The 17,274-nt window shown below is 38.0% G+C and overlaps 1 protein-coding gene across 2 annotated transcripts in view; it reads left to right on the forward strand.

Moving 5' to 3' along the window:
• MYL1 (myosin light chain 1) overlaps positions 1-14,939 on the forward strand; it is a 26,638-nt gene extending 11,699 nt beyond the window's left edge. Inside the window, exons 1-7 of one of the 2 annotated variants that reach the window (XM_019523421.1) lie at positions 5,764-5,868; positions 6,671-6,695; positions 10,127-10,270; positions 12,496-12,669; positions 13,216-13,293; positions 13,882-13,934; positions 14,625-14,939. In XM_019523421.1, the coding sequence (XP_019378966.1) occupies positions 5,866-5,868; positions 6,671-6,695; positions 10,127-10,270; positions 12,496-12,669; positions 13,216-13,293; positions 13,882-13,910 (453 nt within the window). In that variant the 5' untranslated portion in view covers positions 5,764-5,865 and the 3' untranslated portion in view covers positions 13,911-13,934; positions 14,625-14,939. Of the gene's footprint in view, positions 1-5,763; positions 5,869-6,670; positions 6,696-6,940; positions 6,969-10,126; positions 10,271-12,495; positions 12,670-13,215; positions 13,294-13,881; positions 13,935-14,624 lie in introns of those variants that run through there. The other variant, XM_019523420.1, reaches the window with a different exon arrangement.
• Positions 14,940-17,274: the final 2,335 nt, after the last annotated feature.

Genomic DNA, 17,274 nt, shown 5'->3' on the forward strand with positions numbered 1-17,274 from the left:
GCCATGCCCATTCCCCATTTCTCCCTATCCCAGACTCCACGGTGCATGACTGTACCCATCCCAAGAATTCTCCCCGCCAGCTTAAAAATTGCTTTCTACCCATGGCACAAGGCAAAGGAGCCTTCAAAGTCAAATAGATCCTGGAATACTGTCTTGGGGGAGGGGGTAGAAATCATCCCTGGTGATGTTCTTGGAAACTATTTCTTTTTCTCACAAACTTACTGGTATCTTTTCAGAACAATCTTTGGAGTAAGTTCACCTCAAATCTTTCATGTCAAGCAAAGGGCTTCTCACATGTGAAACCTACTTTTACTTTGAGCAAATGTCCCATTCCCTTGCTTGTTACTCTGAAAGCTATTTTATAGTAATTGTTTGTCATGTTGTCGTGCTTGCTAATTGCAAACGTTGTGGTTTGCAAAGAGACTAATAAAATGAGCTTCTAGAAAAAAAAGTCACCACAGACTTTGCTAGGGATAAAAAGTAAATTATTGCAAATTATACAAAGAGCTATATTTTCTTATCACCTAACACCAGTTTTGCTGTTAATAAGAATAACAGAGAGAAAAAGTATTTCAAAAGAATTCTACTTTCTAAAACATTATTGCAATGCCCTTATATCAGAGGTAGCTAAAAATATGAGTTTAGCTTACATAAGCTAATTCAAGGAAAAGATAACTTATGCAGCTAGTGACTGAAAGAAGCAAGCTGTAAGGAGATACGAAACAGCCACCACTAAAAATTCTCTTCTAACTTCTCCAATGTATTATTTGCATCCTACGCTAGTTACCAGATGGCAAATTCCAGTAGCCTGGCGTACAGTCTTATTAGTTACACAGTGTTTAAAGGTCAAGCAGCCATCACTCAGGTAACGTTAATATATCAACATGACCACTGGGAGGCATATTAACACAAGTAATCCCTTTGAGACTCTCAGAGGAAGTCCAGTGCATTGCATTTCTTCCTCACATTCTCTAGAATATACACATCTATGCAAAGCCAAATGCAATTAGAAAAGGGACACTTTTACAAATCAACACAAATGAATGCTGCTTCTCCCTGGAGCTAATGCAATCTATGCAAAATGATATGATCAGAGCTGCAGCTGCATCACATTTAGTTTCCGAGCATTTTTGGCCTGCAAATGAATTAATTCAGCTAGCTTCATCCTAACGCTTCATAATTGCAAAAGTATTTCTGACTTTTCATTAAAATCTTTAAAAAATAATGACACCAAATCCATCTCTCCTTATATCCATTAGATTTAAGGATGTATTTGGCCTTCTCTTTCCAGTGCCAATTCTGGTGGCATACCATATGCATTCATTTTTATGTTTTATGTATTACATTTTATTTATTTCTCTGATTGTATTTCCAGGGAGCTTTGCCATAAAACCAGAGCCTTGTTCCTTTAAGGTTCACCTGCTCCTGATATTTATTTCCCAAATAACATAAATGGAGTCAAATACATTACGTCCAAGTCTCCTCTCACTAAATGGATGTCAGTCAGAAGTAGCCCCATTTAAGTCAATAGTCACACTGGTTTCAAGTAGATTTAATGGACAGCAGGAATGAATGGCTGCTTTGCGATAAAGCTACAGAGATGTATAATTTATTTTGTTAGGTGCTATGTAGATACTAACATCTGTGGCTGTACTAGTTAGTATCAACAGTCTAATGGCTATCAGCTACCCCATTGCATGATGCCCATCCACCAGTGGTTGGACTATGGTAAAAATTTCCTTCAACAAATTGTGTTGAATAGTTTATATATTATGGAGACTACATACCTTTATCTGAGATATCCAGTATACCCCTGCCTGAGAGACAATATTTTGAGCTGTTTGCTAAACCAGATTATTGGTCTGCTTCCCTGCTCCCTATTTGTACTTTGAATTCAAAGAGTTAACACCACCATCTCCTAATGGAGAATCAGGTCTTACGTTTGACTATTATTTTTGTCACTTGTATTAGGCTCCTTTGCACTATGCATGTCTATAACAAAAAAGGTGGTCCCTGTTTCCAATAAACTTGTAATGAATTCAGTTGGAAGTTATTAGGAACAGTAGTTGAGCATTTAAGATACAAAGATTCTGCCCTTTTTTCTAGTATAGTATGCTGGCATTTATACTTCTGCAAAGATGAATGGAAAGCAAGTACTACTAGCTCAGAATAGTAGCATTTCAACCCTAGCTTGTTAAAAAGTACTTGGATAGGCATGGTGTCAAGCACTGGAGACTCAGGACAGGTGCACCCGGACTAGTCACTTTGCAGTAAAAGGGCACAGGGATTTACAACATACCAGCTGCTGCATGGAACCTGTCCATGTGCATCTTCTTACCTTATGATGGCTGAAAGTCCTGTTTAAGCTTTTAGCTACCCTGGGACAAGAGCATGCACCCAAGCTGTTATTCAAAACACCTGACATGGTAAATCCCTACCTCCTTTCACCTCACAGTAGCTACTTCCTGTTCCCTGCCCTTTGGCTTCCTTCCAACATGCCAATATCACTTCCTAGGGATAAGATATGAAGTTAGGATAAAGAAAACACCAAAAAGCCATTGTTTGACAGCCATTCTGCCAGCATAAAAGATCAGAGAAGTTAGGGTTGAGAATAGTCTATCATACAGCATGGGTTATCTGTCCTTCCCTCCCCAACCAGTGATTCTTTCAATAAGCTCTCCAGGTACATAGTATTGTTAGGTAACAGGGCTCTTTTGGGAAGTTATTTCCATCTAACATGTCTCACTTTTAGGTCATTTTTGTGCTATTAACACAAATGTTTCCTTTGCACTTTTTCATATCATGGTAATTCCCCACCATTTTTGGTTTGCATCTTTTGGAATCCCTCATGCCCTATCCCTACCTTGGATCTAGTTAGGACCCCTTCATATTTTACTAACTGGGGAAAAGCAGTGTAGCCATAAACCCCAACCTGGGAACCTCTGAATTAAACAATGTCCTTCCATTTGGGAGGCTAAAATGCCAAAGTTGTTTTGAGAATCCATTAGTCAACTAGTGTGATTCAGATTGCTTGATCTCTCCACACTCCTCTGCAGAATCAGCCCCTTAATCAAAAATGTTGTTCAGTCTTTAATCAAGAATCAGCAGCAATATGAGGATCATTTCTGTTTTGCCAAAATTCCCCCTTCAAGTCTCTGAGCCCAAACCAGGCAAAGTTCATAGAAGTCTTTTCATTTGCTTCATTGTGCTTTGGATCAAACCCCATTTCACATATACCCAGAGATTATTAACACACGCTGTTCAGCAACATTTTTCATAGTCCATGAAAGCCACTCCAAGGTGCTCTGGAGCCAATCCAGTAATCAGTTGCTTTTGATGAGTAGTATGTATCCAACTGCAGAATTAATACTTACATGCACTTCCCCATATTCACACAACCATCAGTCCTTGGCAGCCTTGGGGACAGAATTTAATTGGAGAGTGGTGGAGGGGGAGAGGAAAGTGAACTTTTACATTCCAAAATGTCTCAAGTTTGCCTCAAAAAATATTTGGATGTTTTGGGTTTTTTAAGCCAACCACAGATCTGGGCAGGACATGAAATATTTTTTTTCAAATATTTCCCATGGAAAATATCTTTTTTAGTCTGATGTCTTACGACCATATGACAAGGGTGTAAGGGGATGTGAATGGAACCACCCTTTATATTCCATGAGAGGCAGTACCATGCACTACCTAAGGCAAACCACTATGTTTCCATAAACAGAACCACCGGGAAGCTGCTCTATGTTCTAAAAAGTGAGCTACCATATTTACTCAAAAAGAAGATGATGCTGATTATAAGATGACACCCCCCCCAAATTATATTCTATATATGATATTAGTCCAAAGCCAGAGGCTCATTATTTACCATATAGTTCATTGGGCTGGACCCCACCAGAGACAAGAGCATTTCAAGCCATGGTGACATCACAGCTCATCACTGGCCAGTATGTGTGTACATTCCTGGCTTGAGGAAGGAAAGGAAGGATTGCCTTTTTTGCACTGACTAACATTCATAGTTACTGCATTTACTCAAATACATGAGCATGGGGGGAAAAGCCCCATTTTGAATTCCTTTATCACCAGCAAAACCTTTTCCCCAAGCCCCATACATAAAACAGATAGATTTTTCTTTTCTTGGCTGCCTACCACTGTTGTGTGTGATAGAAGGCAAAATTGTGGGGTGTATCTGTGGCCTGAAGTCATCTCTATCAGGCTTTGATATGGAGATATCTATAAATAGAATATTAGGATTTAGGATCATGTAGCGCCTTCACACTTGACTGACATACCAGAGCAAATGGACCATCCAACCTGTCTAACCCCTTCCCATTAGTGAATCAGATATATGTATATATCTATATATCTATACCTATATAGCCATTTTAGAGTGTATATGACAATGCTTACCCTTCCCTATCCTGTATTGTGTGTGTGTGAGAGAGAGAGAGAGTTCTATATATATATAGATACAGATATAGATATAGATATATAGATATCTATATATATAGAGAGAGACACTCTATATATATCTATAGATATATATATAGATATATCTACATCTATACATATCTCTATATATCTATATCTCTATATATCTATCTATATAGATATAGATATAGAGATAGATAAAGAGATATCTCTATATAGATATATATAATTATAGATATATATATAGAGAGATATCTCTATATATAATCTATATATAGATAGATACAGATATAGATATATCTACAGATTATATGTAGAGATATATCTATATATCTATCTATAGTTTGCATATAGAGATATATAGAGAGAGATCTCTATATCTATAGCTATCTCTCTTTCTCTCTCTCTCTCTCTCTCTCTCTCTCTCACACACACACACACACACACACACACACACACGCACACACACACAATGCAGGATAGGGAAGGGTAAGCACAGCCATATACAGTCTAAAATGGCTTCACCTGGCTATCCATAAGGAAGAAAACCTGAGGAATATAGACTCTTACAGAAGCAAAGCCCAGGAAGTTTGTGTTACATTAAAAATGCATGCCAATAAGTACTTAAGGTATATTAACCTCATTTAAGAGCTCTGATCCAAACATTTTGATAATTCATAATTAAAAATGTTGGTCAGAAATCTGTCATCCCATTTTGTAAGTGAAGCCAATTAGTTTGCTGTGAGAATACAGCAGCAACATTTAGGTTGATAATAGTCCTGCAGACCAGACTTCTCTAACATCCAGTTGCAGGATAGCATTGGCCAAATTAAGGCCTGATCCAAAGCTCACTAAAATCACAAGAGTTTTACTATGGATTTCAAGAACTCTGGAATAAACCCTAAGTCTGCTGGCTAGAAAATCCCAGCCAACCCAAGTAGCCCAGCAACAAACATCGGTAAATGAAAACGTATAACAAGCCAACTAAACAAACACATGGGGCTCCTGAATCTTCACTTTCCATATTCACCTTCTTTATAGCCTGCTGAAGAAATCAGAACCCTCCTGATAGAGAAGCTCGGGTAGGTCTAGATAAGGTATATACCCTCTTTCTGTTATGACCCAGAAAGTGCTGACAAGATTCAATCTCACTAAAGCTTGCCACTCCCTGCCCCTTTCTGGCTTCCTAAAAATAGCCTTAGGAAAATGTCCATCAAGAAACAGATCCTTTTATCTCTTTGCCCTAAGAAAGTTAAAGAACTCTCTGAGGGGAGTGGCTACTTCCTTCTGAAACCTGATCCATGCTGTGATATCACAGCCTCTGAATAAATAAGAAGAAAGGCCAGAAAGGAAGGACCACTCTCAGGGATTCACAGAACCTTCATCTTATTCCTCCAGCCTGCCTGCTGCTCTTCCTTTCCAACTGTCTCAATCATGGTGGGTCCACAGTAAAACTAATTCTTGATAGTAAGCCAGTGATTTTAAACGGGGTATCTGGCTTCTTGTTTGGGTTAGTCCTACAGGGAAAGAGAGCCAGAGAAACAGTTTAGTTTGCCATAGGAAGTGGGAACCTCTATATATTTGATTTGGCCTTTGGTGTAATAGTAAAGCTTACTGGATTGTGTTGGACTGTCCACTTAATCTTGTCTCCTATATCAGTAAGTGGTGGCAGCATAGTTTCTATCACTTAAGTTGAATAGTTATTATTTGCTAGTATTCTATGCTAATCTGTTTTTGACTCTGATACAATCTGCTGTGGTTGCAAAGGAATCATATACTGTAATAAAATATTATCTTAGAAACAAAGTGCTGACAAACAACTAATTTAAAACAAATAGACTTTTAATGTATTGGCTTATTTTCTATCCTAACATTAAAAGCTGATGGTTAAGCAATGATATTTGCAATGATGTTATGTGTCAGTAGTAAAATGGTAAATGGCCTGAAAGTGCATTAGCAACTTCTTTGTTAGTTAAGATACGTTTGATTTATTATATACTGCACTCATGGTTATGCCCTGGATGTACATTTCAACCAAATCTTTAAGTAGTCTTCGCAATGCATTTTTTTTACCAGGCAGATACTCACTAATACAAGTTGCTAGTTGAATGGCCTAGTTACATTTTGCAGGGCAGAGATGTCAGAACACTCAGCTACTATGTGCTATTTTCTTTTTTCTGTCAATGCATTTTCAATGGTACTAGTTCTCTTTTTCTCTCTCTTTTTCTCCCAACTTCAGTCCTTCAGTGCTGACCAAGTTAATGGTAAGTGGAACAGAAATTTAACTCCAATGGTGCTCAGGTGGAGCAATGCTTATCAAATGTGGATGCTCACTAGTCGAAACAGGACTTAACTTTTTTGATAGCCCTGTTGGTATCCAAACTACTTCTGAGAAACAAGCCCATTTTATGTCTCTTTGGAAGATAACTCACAGAGTGAGCTGGATGCTTTAAAATCCACAGGTTCTCCCCCTCTCTTAAGCCATTTTTGATTGATTTCCTTCCAACAGATCGAATTCTCCAGGGAGCAGCAGGATGGTAAGTTACAAGACAGCCAATAACATATATGTACATGCGTTCTGATAAAAGGACATAATTAAAAAAATAATCCTTAGGAAGACAGGATGACAGTACTTTGGCTAGTGAAAATCAGTATAGGTCCATAGATGTCATTGGCTTATGCTGACTTACACCAGTTAAGGAACTGACCCTAGGTTTCCAAATAACTTATCCGAACGCTAATTACATGCTGCCTAAACTACCATTACCATACATCCAAGAAAATCTATTGGCTTCAGTGTTTTTGCCACATATTCTTAAAAGTACATACTAGTGTTCTATTAAATGAATACTGAGAAGGAGTTTTATGAAAAGAAAGCCAAGGCTAGAAAATCAATTTAGCTGTGGTAATGGTGTACTGTTATGTGTATAAATGGAAGATTAAAAAATTCTGTCAAAAGCCAGCTTGTCATTCTTGGTTGAGATGCATTAAGGGAAAGGTGGAGGGAGAAGAGAAGATATATTGCTTTAAATAAATGTATGAAGCGTAGACATGCTTAACAAATAAACTTACTCAAGTAAATTGATGTATATAATGTAACAAGCTGAACACAGTGCAGTCCTACTGCACAGTGGTCTCTCCTGCCTCTTTGTGAATAGGTCATGGCTACAGGTTACGCTCTAACTTTAAAAAAAAGTCCATTTTGAAATATATAAATATAAGTGCTTTAAACACCTGAATAGACACGTTTAAACTGTGTTAAATGATGTTGGTTAAAAACTAACAACAGTAAAATATAGAAGTACATAAAGTAGACCCCTGCTGTGACCATCTCCTATTTTATGAGGAAAGATACAACAAATTGATTAGAAATCAAAAGAGAAACAGTGGAAAAGGGCTTAAATCATGGAGTCCTTATCTGAAAGACTGTGGGATAAATTCTGCTCTTGGTAGGTCCAAAGCAAGAGACTAATTGTCAAAGTTATACTAGTATGAGAGATCTAAATCCTCTGCCTCAGTTCCAAACACTTCTGATCAGGAAGGAGGTTGAATTGTACTCATCCCTTATTATAACTACAAAACTTTTAGAAAAGGGTTGCAAATAATTAGAAAAAAATCCCATCCATTTATTGAGCATATAAAGCAACAGATTTCCCAGCATCTATCCCAGTATTTGAAAGTATTGATTTGTTGTCATAGTGTTGTGAATGAGACAGAATAACTTTTTTACTACATCAACTCCCCACCCGTTGTCTCTTCCCATCTGCTGTAGTCCCATCCTGCACACACTTTTACTACTTAAACATGTTACAAAATTTCTAGCTGAGCATAATGCTGCTTGAGCCAGATTTAGACTTGCTTAGACAAGCCTAAAGTAGGACAAACTGCAGAGCAATCAGTGGAGGCACACAGGGGTAAGACAGGTAAGTGAGATGAAAAAAGAACAAGTCCTCTTCATTGAACTGAGGAGATACCACAATGAATGTGAAATGTTTTTGGATTTAAAAAATAGAGAGGGAGAATACATTTTTTGCAGCATGCCTTACTTTCTTGCAAATGGCAATACAGTCGTATATTTATAACTATATGTGTTATTGTATATTATATATTTATGTGATATCTGGAAACTTATATCTGGATAAGTATCTTTAATATACTAGATGAAGACCCAAATAACCTGCCATAAAATCAACAAAATTGTATGGACTTTAGTCAGTACAAAGCTGATAGGTTGAAAGAGATTTACTGAAATCCCGAAGTCCGAGGTTTTAAAACCCACAGTAAAAGTTGTAAGGGAAGAAGGCTACCAATCAAGGGTATAGGTTCCAACACATCAGACAGTAAGAGGATTAATTTCAGATGTATTAGATTACAGTCTAGCAGACCTACACCCTGCCTCAGCAGTTTTGCTGGGTGCCAGTGAATCCACCAGCAAGACTGTATATGGAGGGCTAAAGCTAGCCCCAAAATACCTCAGTTTCACATATCCCTAAGCAAGATGAACAAAGACATAGTTTGATTTATGATTTAATGATTGTAAGCTTGTCCCAAGGCAGGAAGAGCATCTATTTATCCACAGCACAAAGCAATATCTTTCTCTTGCAATATATTTGCAAAATGAATACATTAGTGGACAGAACACCTTTATAACTGGCTTTTACTGCAGTTAACCACAAGTTGGCTAATCCTTAGGTTGTAAAATTACAATAGATCTATATAGCACAGATCATGGAGTTCTTCATAAAACAAAATCAGCTAAAATTAACCTTTAGGTAAACTCTTGTTTTTTCTAATTTTTTGCTGCCATTGCTATAAAAGTAAAAAAATGAAATATTCCATAAGCAGCAGTGGAGTTGAAGATAAAGTCTGAGAATTCAGTGAACAAGATTTTTCCCATGAATTTTTGTAGAAGAAATGTCAAAATCCCAAGGTACTGATTGTCTGATAAATGTATATGAATCAGCTTTGGATGTGGGAAGCAAGGATGTTGAAACTTTGACATAAAGATAATTTATTGGTTTGACAAATCAGATAAGTGTTGCCAAAGAAGAACGATATAGATCTGTCCAGTACCTGCCAGGTCTGGGTATGACCTACCCAGTCTAGGTGAGATAGAACATGACATGACAGAGATTTGGGTATCAATTTAATTGTCATACAACTTTATGGGGAAAGGTTGCCTTCAAGTGCTTCAAATTTCACATTAACAGCTGAACAGATGAGATACTGGGATCACAGTCTGGGTCCTTCAAAGCTCGCAGACCTTTAGCACTGCAAGGTGCTTTTACAAAAGATTTTCATCCCCTTGGTGAAAGAAAATCAAATGGATTATTCAAGAACTTTTTTACCTTCCACTGTTAAGCTTTGTTAAGAAACTTGTTCTTAAATGGCAACATTTATAGCAAGCTTATCTTCCTTGGCACTTAAAATAACCACAGGGGGCAATTACAAAGCTACTGTTGGCTACTTGAGCCAAGAAAGAGATGAAAGGCAGGTAGAAAAGGTTAAAAATAGTGAAACTGAAGTAGTACAGGGTGTGATGTTTTTGCTTGAGGCCAGGAGCCAAGATCTCTGATGGCACAACTCCACTAAGTCAGTGGAATTATGTCAGAAGAGAATCTAGCCCCATTTCTTCAATACGCAGTGCTTCATACTGAGGTGCTCCACTCATCTAACCCTCATTTTCTCCTTGCAGACTTCAAGGAGGCGTTCCTCCTCTTTGACAGAACTGGTGATGGCAAGATCACCCTAGACCAAGTTGGTGATATCATCCGTGCTCTGGGACAGAACCCAACAAATGCCGAAGTCAATAAGATCATGGGAAACCCCAGCAAAGAAGGTAACTAAACTACAAGTTCCAAGTGTGGATTTTTTCTCTGTATGTGGAGATATCATCCCTTCTTGGTTAGAAAATGATGGTGGCAACAGACACTGGGAGTGGCTAGTTCAGCAAGAAAAATCCCTCAGCTAGAACCTTTGAATTCTTGCAAGATCTGTTCGAAGAGACAGGTAAAGAAGGGAAATACATTCTGAGAAGGGGAATAGATTGCATCTGATTTAGGCTTCAAAGGAATCCAGGTTTGACCATTTGATTGTCAGGTTAATGCAGGCATAACTCGCTGATAAGTGTGTGTTAAAGGCTTCCTTTCTCCCCAGTACACAGAACATAAGAGGCTGCTACAGAACCAAAATTACAGTACCATACATTTGACACCCCTGAGCTAGACAGTTCTATTAGCTCTGCTAACTTCACAAAGATAAAATAAGAAATACAAAGGGCATCTTCTTTTACGAATATGCTAGCTCTCAGTATCACTTTAGTCACATAGGATCTCAAAATGATTTTAAATGAAGATAGTAATTAACTACCAATGACTTCAAGTTAAATTGTGAAACAGTTTCCATTACGATGCTGTTTCCCTATGCTCAGAAATCTAATAGTTAGCAATCTACTATGTTTCATCTCTGGCCAGACACTGATATTTTTGTAAGAGGTCACATATCACAGCTTTGCTCTGATTAAAACTGCTTGGGTTTAGCATCAACAAAGACTTGATTAGCAAAAAATTGAGTTTAGTTTGCTAAATTTAGGAATATTTTAAAAATTAGTTGCAGAGCTCATGTAGTGATAAACTTGAGTAGATGTGCTGAGTGGGAATTAACAAGCTCTGCTAGCAAAATCAGCCAAGCTTGTAAGATAAACAGTTTTTTAAAAAGAAAAGAAACCTTGGGATTGAGCTCACTGGGCACAACTACATGAGAAGTTTACTATGGAGTTGCCTAATTAGCTCTGCAGTAAACACCTCACATTTACACATTCAGTGCTATTAGGATGGAGAAAACTAATTAACTCCACAGCAGGTTAGTACTGGTGAACCAAGTATTGTCCTGCTGCAGAATTTTTTACTCCACAGCAGCACATGTGTAGATGCTGGAGGGGCTGGCTTGGGCATGAGGGTGCTTCAGTGCAGGGACTGCCTGCCTGCCAGCCCCACACTGGCACACCCTCAGGCCCCAGCCAGCCCCTCCACAGCATGTTGAGCCTGGTTGGAGCAGCCCTGGGATGGCAAGCTGACCCCCTGGATCCCCCTGCCAACCTGGGTTGCTCCAATCCAGATCAACCTGCTACAGTCCTGGGCATACATGCAAATGGCTTGCCTGGGAGCAATACATTCCAGCACAATGGACACCAGAGTTTATTGCTTTTCATTAATTGCACATATAGATGCGCCCACAGAGACTAGACTTAAATATGAAAGTAACTGGAATGCCATGGGACTACTGATGAGTGTGAAATCAGGCACATGCTTTAGACTTTGCAAAATTGGCCTCAAGATATTAAATATAAGATAACGAACATTAATGCAATACTAGTGTTAACTTTATTCCGTCTACACTAATTTGGATTCACTGCATATAACTAACATAATCTACGTTCTCTTATTAGATGAGTCATAGAGGGCAAGACTTGGTGCTATGCTTCCAGGAGGTGCAGCACAGAGCCTTAGCCCAACGAGTGGCTAAGGTGGCTTTTAAGTATCTTTCTGCCTTTGGATCTCAAGCAACTTGTGAGACTAGAGAGGCCTCTGGCATAACTTAAAAATCCCCAGGGACTCATACAAGTATAAACATCCTTCTCTGGTCACTGCTTCCATGGCAGGTTGCCCAAAAAATCCACAGTATTTAGTCCTGGAGTCCCACTCCAAGAACACCCTGCAAATGTCCACCATCAGTGGGGAACCATTTGTGGAAAGCTCCACTACCAAAAGGAAAATATATAATAAGAAAAAGATGATGGGAAAAGTGGGACTGAACTATGGTAATAATAGACACCAGAATGTTATCGGTACCATGTCTCCAGTCACAGTAAAAACCTGAGTCTTAGTCCGTAGCTAAAGGCTTTAAGGCTTATAGGGAAATAAAGAGAATAAATGTGAAAGAGAGAGAGGGACATGACTGAGGTGGGAGGCTGTCCCATATTCCAGCCTGATGATTCAGAAGGTTACTTGTATGAAACAGTTTACATATCTCCAGTAATATTTGTAACTAACACTTTCTTTCCAGAAATGGGTGCCAAGAGAATTGGGTTTGAGGAGTTCCTGCCCATGTTGCAGGCAGCAGCCAACAACAAGGAGCAGGGTACCTTTGAAGACTTTGTTGAAGGTCTGCGTGTCTTTGACAAAGAGGCCAATGGCACAGTCATGGGTGCTGAACTTCGTCATGTACTGGCTACTCTAGGTAAGGAATTTTTCATTTCAGGGAGAGATTAAAAAGCTAGCATTGCTCAAGGGCATGAGAAAGAGAGAGCACGATTAAACAAGAGGGCACTCCAATCAGTGGGGAGAAAGGATTACAGCAACAAAGCTAGACTTGTGAGAAATTTAAAGTGGCAGCATAAAAGGACAGGGGACTAGCAACCCAAATTAGAATCCAAAACAAAAAATCTTTTCTATTTCTAAAATCAGTTTTGGGGAGTCAAAAAAATTCCTGACTGAGGAACAGTGAGAAAATCCAGTAGCTTTCATGAAAATAAGGTTATGTTGCCAGCGGCAAAGGATGAGGCCCATGGCTTCCATACGCACTTGGAGCAGTGACAGTAGTGTGTGTGTGTGTATCTATGGGAAACTTATACAGAAAACTGAACTGTAATTGAATGAATTCATGACAGAAGGAACTTATGATAACCCAGAAAAAGACAGTAAAGCCTCTGGAACCAATATAGGTTTAATATAATTTGACCATCTAGGAAATGTAGATATTAACCCAGTTCTATTCATGCTTCAGGGGAGAAGATGTCAGAAGAGCAAGTAGAAGAACTGTTGAAAGGTCAGGAAGACTCCAATGGCTGCATCAACTATGAGGGTAAGTGCTGACCTTCAAGAACCTCAGCTCTCTTCTGTTCTACATTTGGTGCCTTTTAAAAAGGTTTCATGCAGCTTATATTTTTTTTAATGGTGACATCTTTTATGTCTATTATCAGTGAGCTTCCTTCAGATAAATCTTCTGGAGAAAGCTATCATTGAAAGGGTTACTCTAAAAGACAGATCAGTGGCAGGGACTGCTAAAATGACTGCACACAACACAGCCAGCCGGAAATCAGGATGCTAAAATAAAGGCTCTGTTCAGTTAGATGTGGCCGACATTGGTTCTAATTAGGCAAGAACTGAATTTGGAAAAGTTGTGACTAAGTAAAGTGAACCCAGAACTGATGCTTGTAGGGAACATGTTATTTGGCACTTACCTTGCTTTGTCACATAATAGCAAGGAGCAGAACAGTAAGAATTTAGAATTTCATTATAATTTATCAGAAGCTCAGTCTGATTAGTACAGCATATTTCCCTTTAGAGAATTAATATCTTGAGTTTTCCAACTGTTTATGCTGTGATATACTGTTATAAATGAAATTACTTCTACCCCTACTAACTCGCTATCAAATCTATTACTCCACAGCATTTGTGAAACACATCATGTCTGTTTAAATGAATTCCTCAAGACACAAGCTGGTATGTCCCTATATTTGCATGCTTTACCTTTCTGTGGTACTTTGATTAGTGGATTCTGCCTGGATGCAGTACTGGGAACTGATTTGGGAATCAATAAGATCATTACTCATGCCCTACCATACAAATAACAAAGGGACAGAGTGCTGTCCAGTGGCAGGGGCACGGGAATCAGACTGTTTGGATCCATTCACAGATCTACAACTGACTATATTACCTGGGCAAGTCCCCTGACTGCTGCCTCAGTTTCCAAGACTCTGAAATGATTGTGTGCTTAGCATGAGTTAACATGAAAATGTTGTTGCTTAAATACTTTTTCAGTGCAGTTTTATATCTTCACAGTAGTATACAAATAAGACTTTAACATACAAGTATCAACTATTAGAGACTTTTATGGTATCCTATGAATATTGAAAACCTTACATGAACTTGAAAGAACTTGAAAACCTTGCGCAAACTACAAAGATTAGCTTGTGATACTAAATAGAAGTTCTTTGAAATACCTGTTCCAACGGTTATACCACAACTGAAGAAAAACTATTCAAGCTGGCACATGCTTCTTTTATACTATTTCAAACAAAACACCTTCAGTCCAGCTGTTAGGAAATCATATCCTGGGCTATTATTAGTCATTTAGGTTATTTCTTGAAAAATATGATAAATTCTTACTCTGTCGTCTTCTTCTCTTCCCAGAGCAATTTAGTCCCTGAAGACCTGGAGGCACCTGAAATTTGCCTCAATAAGACTCTTGCTCTGTCCAGTACCATCAATCTGGAAACCATACAGGACTGTATTATACGCCCCCTTACCCAAGATGCCAATTTTTTTTTATCAAAAGTATCTTCCTCTGGATCATCACTTACGTTTCACAAATTGAACAGTTGCTGAGGCAAGCTAGATGGAATAAATTACTGAAGTTGTCAAGCCTGATTATCTGTTTTCCATATTGTTTGCCATGAAGCAACGTATGCCCTTGAAAAATGCAACAATAAATCCCTGTGGTCAGTCTGTGGATGTACAGTCTTTCTTTCTCCCATTCAAAATATCATTCACATCTTAATTTATTTTCTCTGAATATTTAATTTCACAAAATAAAGTTTAATGGAAAAAAACAGACTTTTTAGGGACTAGTTTGATTAATCTGGATCAAAGGGATTTTTTTCACTTGGCACCAGAAGAAGGAATAATTAGAGCCACACCCTATATTAGCATTAAGTTGTTCTTTGGAGACAGACAAGTTGCATCTATTGTAAAAAAATTCTTTGAAAGATGGAGTCCATCCAGGTCTTTGAACAGTTTGCCAGCCTAGAACAGGCAGATGCTGGGTATTCCACCAGGCCTTACTTCCTCCCTCCCCTTACACACAAAGCACACCCTGCAATGGCCTTACTCCCAGAACTCTCAAATACTGGTAAAACCCAAGCCAGGGGCAAAAAGATAACAGAATGGTAAATTCACAAGCAGAAGAGTTTCTCCTGTCAAAGCTGATAGCAAAACCATCTAATTCAAAAGTAGCTGAAGTAGGCCCAAAAATATTATATAGGAAGGAAGGTAAATGATGCTCTGTACAAGGATGCATTTATAGATTGACTTAAGAACAAACAATATAGGTGAATAGAACAAGTCTCCAAGAATATCTGAAGCCACTATGAATGGCAAGATGCAAGCCACACTATGGCATTTATACTTTTCTGGTTTATGCTAGTAAGGCTTGGTTTACCCTTTCTATAATAACTGCTGAAGTAACCAAATCCCAAAGCTGCACTGTTACTGGCATGTTCTCTCCTTAAATGTAGCTCCTTTTTCTCTTCCTTACACACTCATAAAACTGCCTTAATTCCCTGAGCGTCAGCTTGTTCTATTACAGTCTAACTTAACCTTATTAAGTTACTATGTACAAAATGCCCATAATTCAATTGATAACAGGTGCAAAGGAGGGACTGGGGGAGGGAATCAGAGTGACAATCATCCTTAGCATGCCAACCAACTGGAGAAATGACAGCTGCCTGGTTTCTAAGTCTTCAAAAAGAAGTGCTATTTAAACTCCTGACATGCCAGCAAATGTGGCCAAATTAATTGCTGAATTATTTTCTATATGGAGACCTCAGTCAGCAGGAAATTTATAGGGTTTCCAGCATACTCAATAGAAGTAAAGCACACTTAGTGGTAGAAAAGAAAAAAAAAATATTTATTTAACCTTGCCCTAAAAAGTCCAGAAGGAAAAAAGAAAGGATTAGATACATGCTAGTCAGTTATTTATAGTGACAGGGGGGTGTCAGTCCAGGGCACTACTACACCAAAGGACTTCTTTACACATAAAGTTAATCTATTTAAACACAGTTCCTTTCCTAATAAAGCCCTAAAATTTAACCAACAACAAAAAATAAGTATTTTTCAGCATATATGCTCTTGGCTTATTGTTTCCACTTCACCCTTGCACTACCATATTTCCTTGTCCAATTGTTTACCTAATCTGTACTATACAATACATCTATACTTGAGTTATCCACATGGCCAGAAAATGTCTAATTTATTCTCTTAGTTAGGAATTGTAGATTTTATTTTTAAACTTGATTATTCTTCATACACATGTGAGTAGTGGCACTGAACGCAATGTAACTCATACATGAAGTTAAGTATATGCCTACACATTTCAGAAAGGCTTGACTTTCCGTATTTATTGAAAACCAATTTTTATTTAAAAAAAAAATCAACAAACCCACCCAAAACTAGTCTTTTTTGGCACAACCAAACTAATAATTTCTTTGAACACCAGTGCCAAGGAAGAAGCCATTGTCATTAAGGTTCTTACCCTTCATAGGCTTGGACAGAAAGAATTTTACCAAACAAAGCAAAGATTAAAATGGAAATAATGTTTCACTTATTTAAAGAGATAAAACCCTGTGGTATTTTGTAGTGTTGAGCTGGAAACAGTATTTCTCATCCCATGAGATATTTTAAGTTTATAAACTTTTCTCCCATGCTAAGAAGGGGCAGCAATCAGAATCTCAAAATTATTCACAAAGCAATAACGCATTAAATTAAAATGTTTGGATCAGGTCAGTTTAAACATTTCATTTCTATTTTGTGCTCTCTTCCTAGTTTAAAACCTTTTCCTAATATACATGAATTACACTTCCAAGCTAAAAGTATAATTTTGAATCAGAGAAAATAAGCTCAATTTTGAAGCATGGTTTTACAATTTTAAAACTTTTAATTGGGAGATTCTGGGAAACAGCTCTCTCATGAACAGATTTGGTTTTATCAGATAAACATTTGACAATAAAACCTCACCCTCTCCTCTGCCCTAGAAAATCCCTAACCAGTTGTAGTATTTAATAGG

Source organism: Gavialis gangeticus, unplaced genomic scaffold, assembly GCF_001723915.1.
Source record: "Gavialis gangeticus isolate Ggan-Ray unplaced genomic scaffold, GavGan_comp1, whole genome shotgun sequence".
NCBI classification, from domain to species: domain Eukaryota; kingdom Metazoa; phylum Chordata; order Crocodylia; family Gavialidae; genus Gavialis; species Gavialis gangeticus.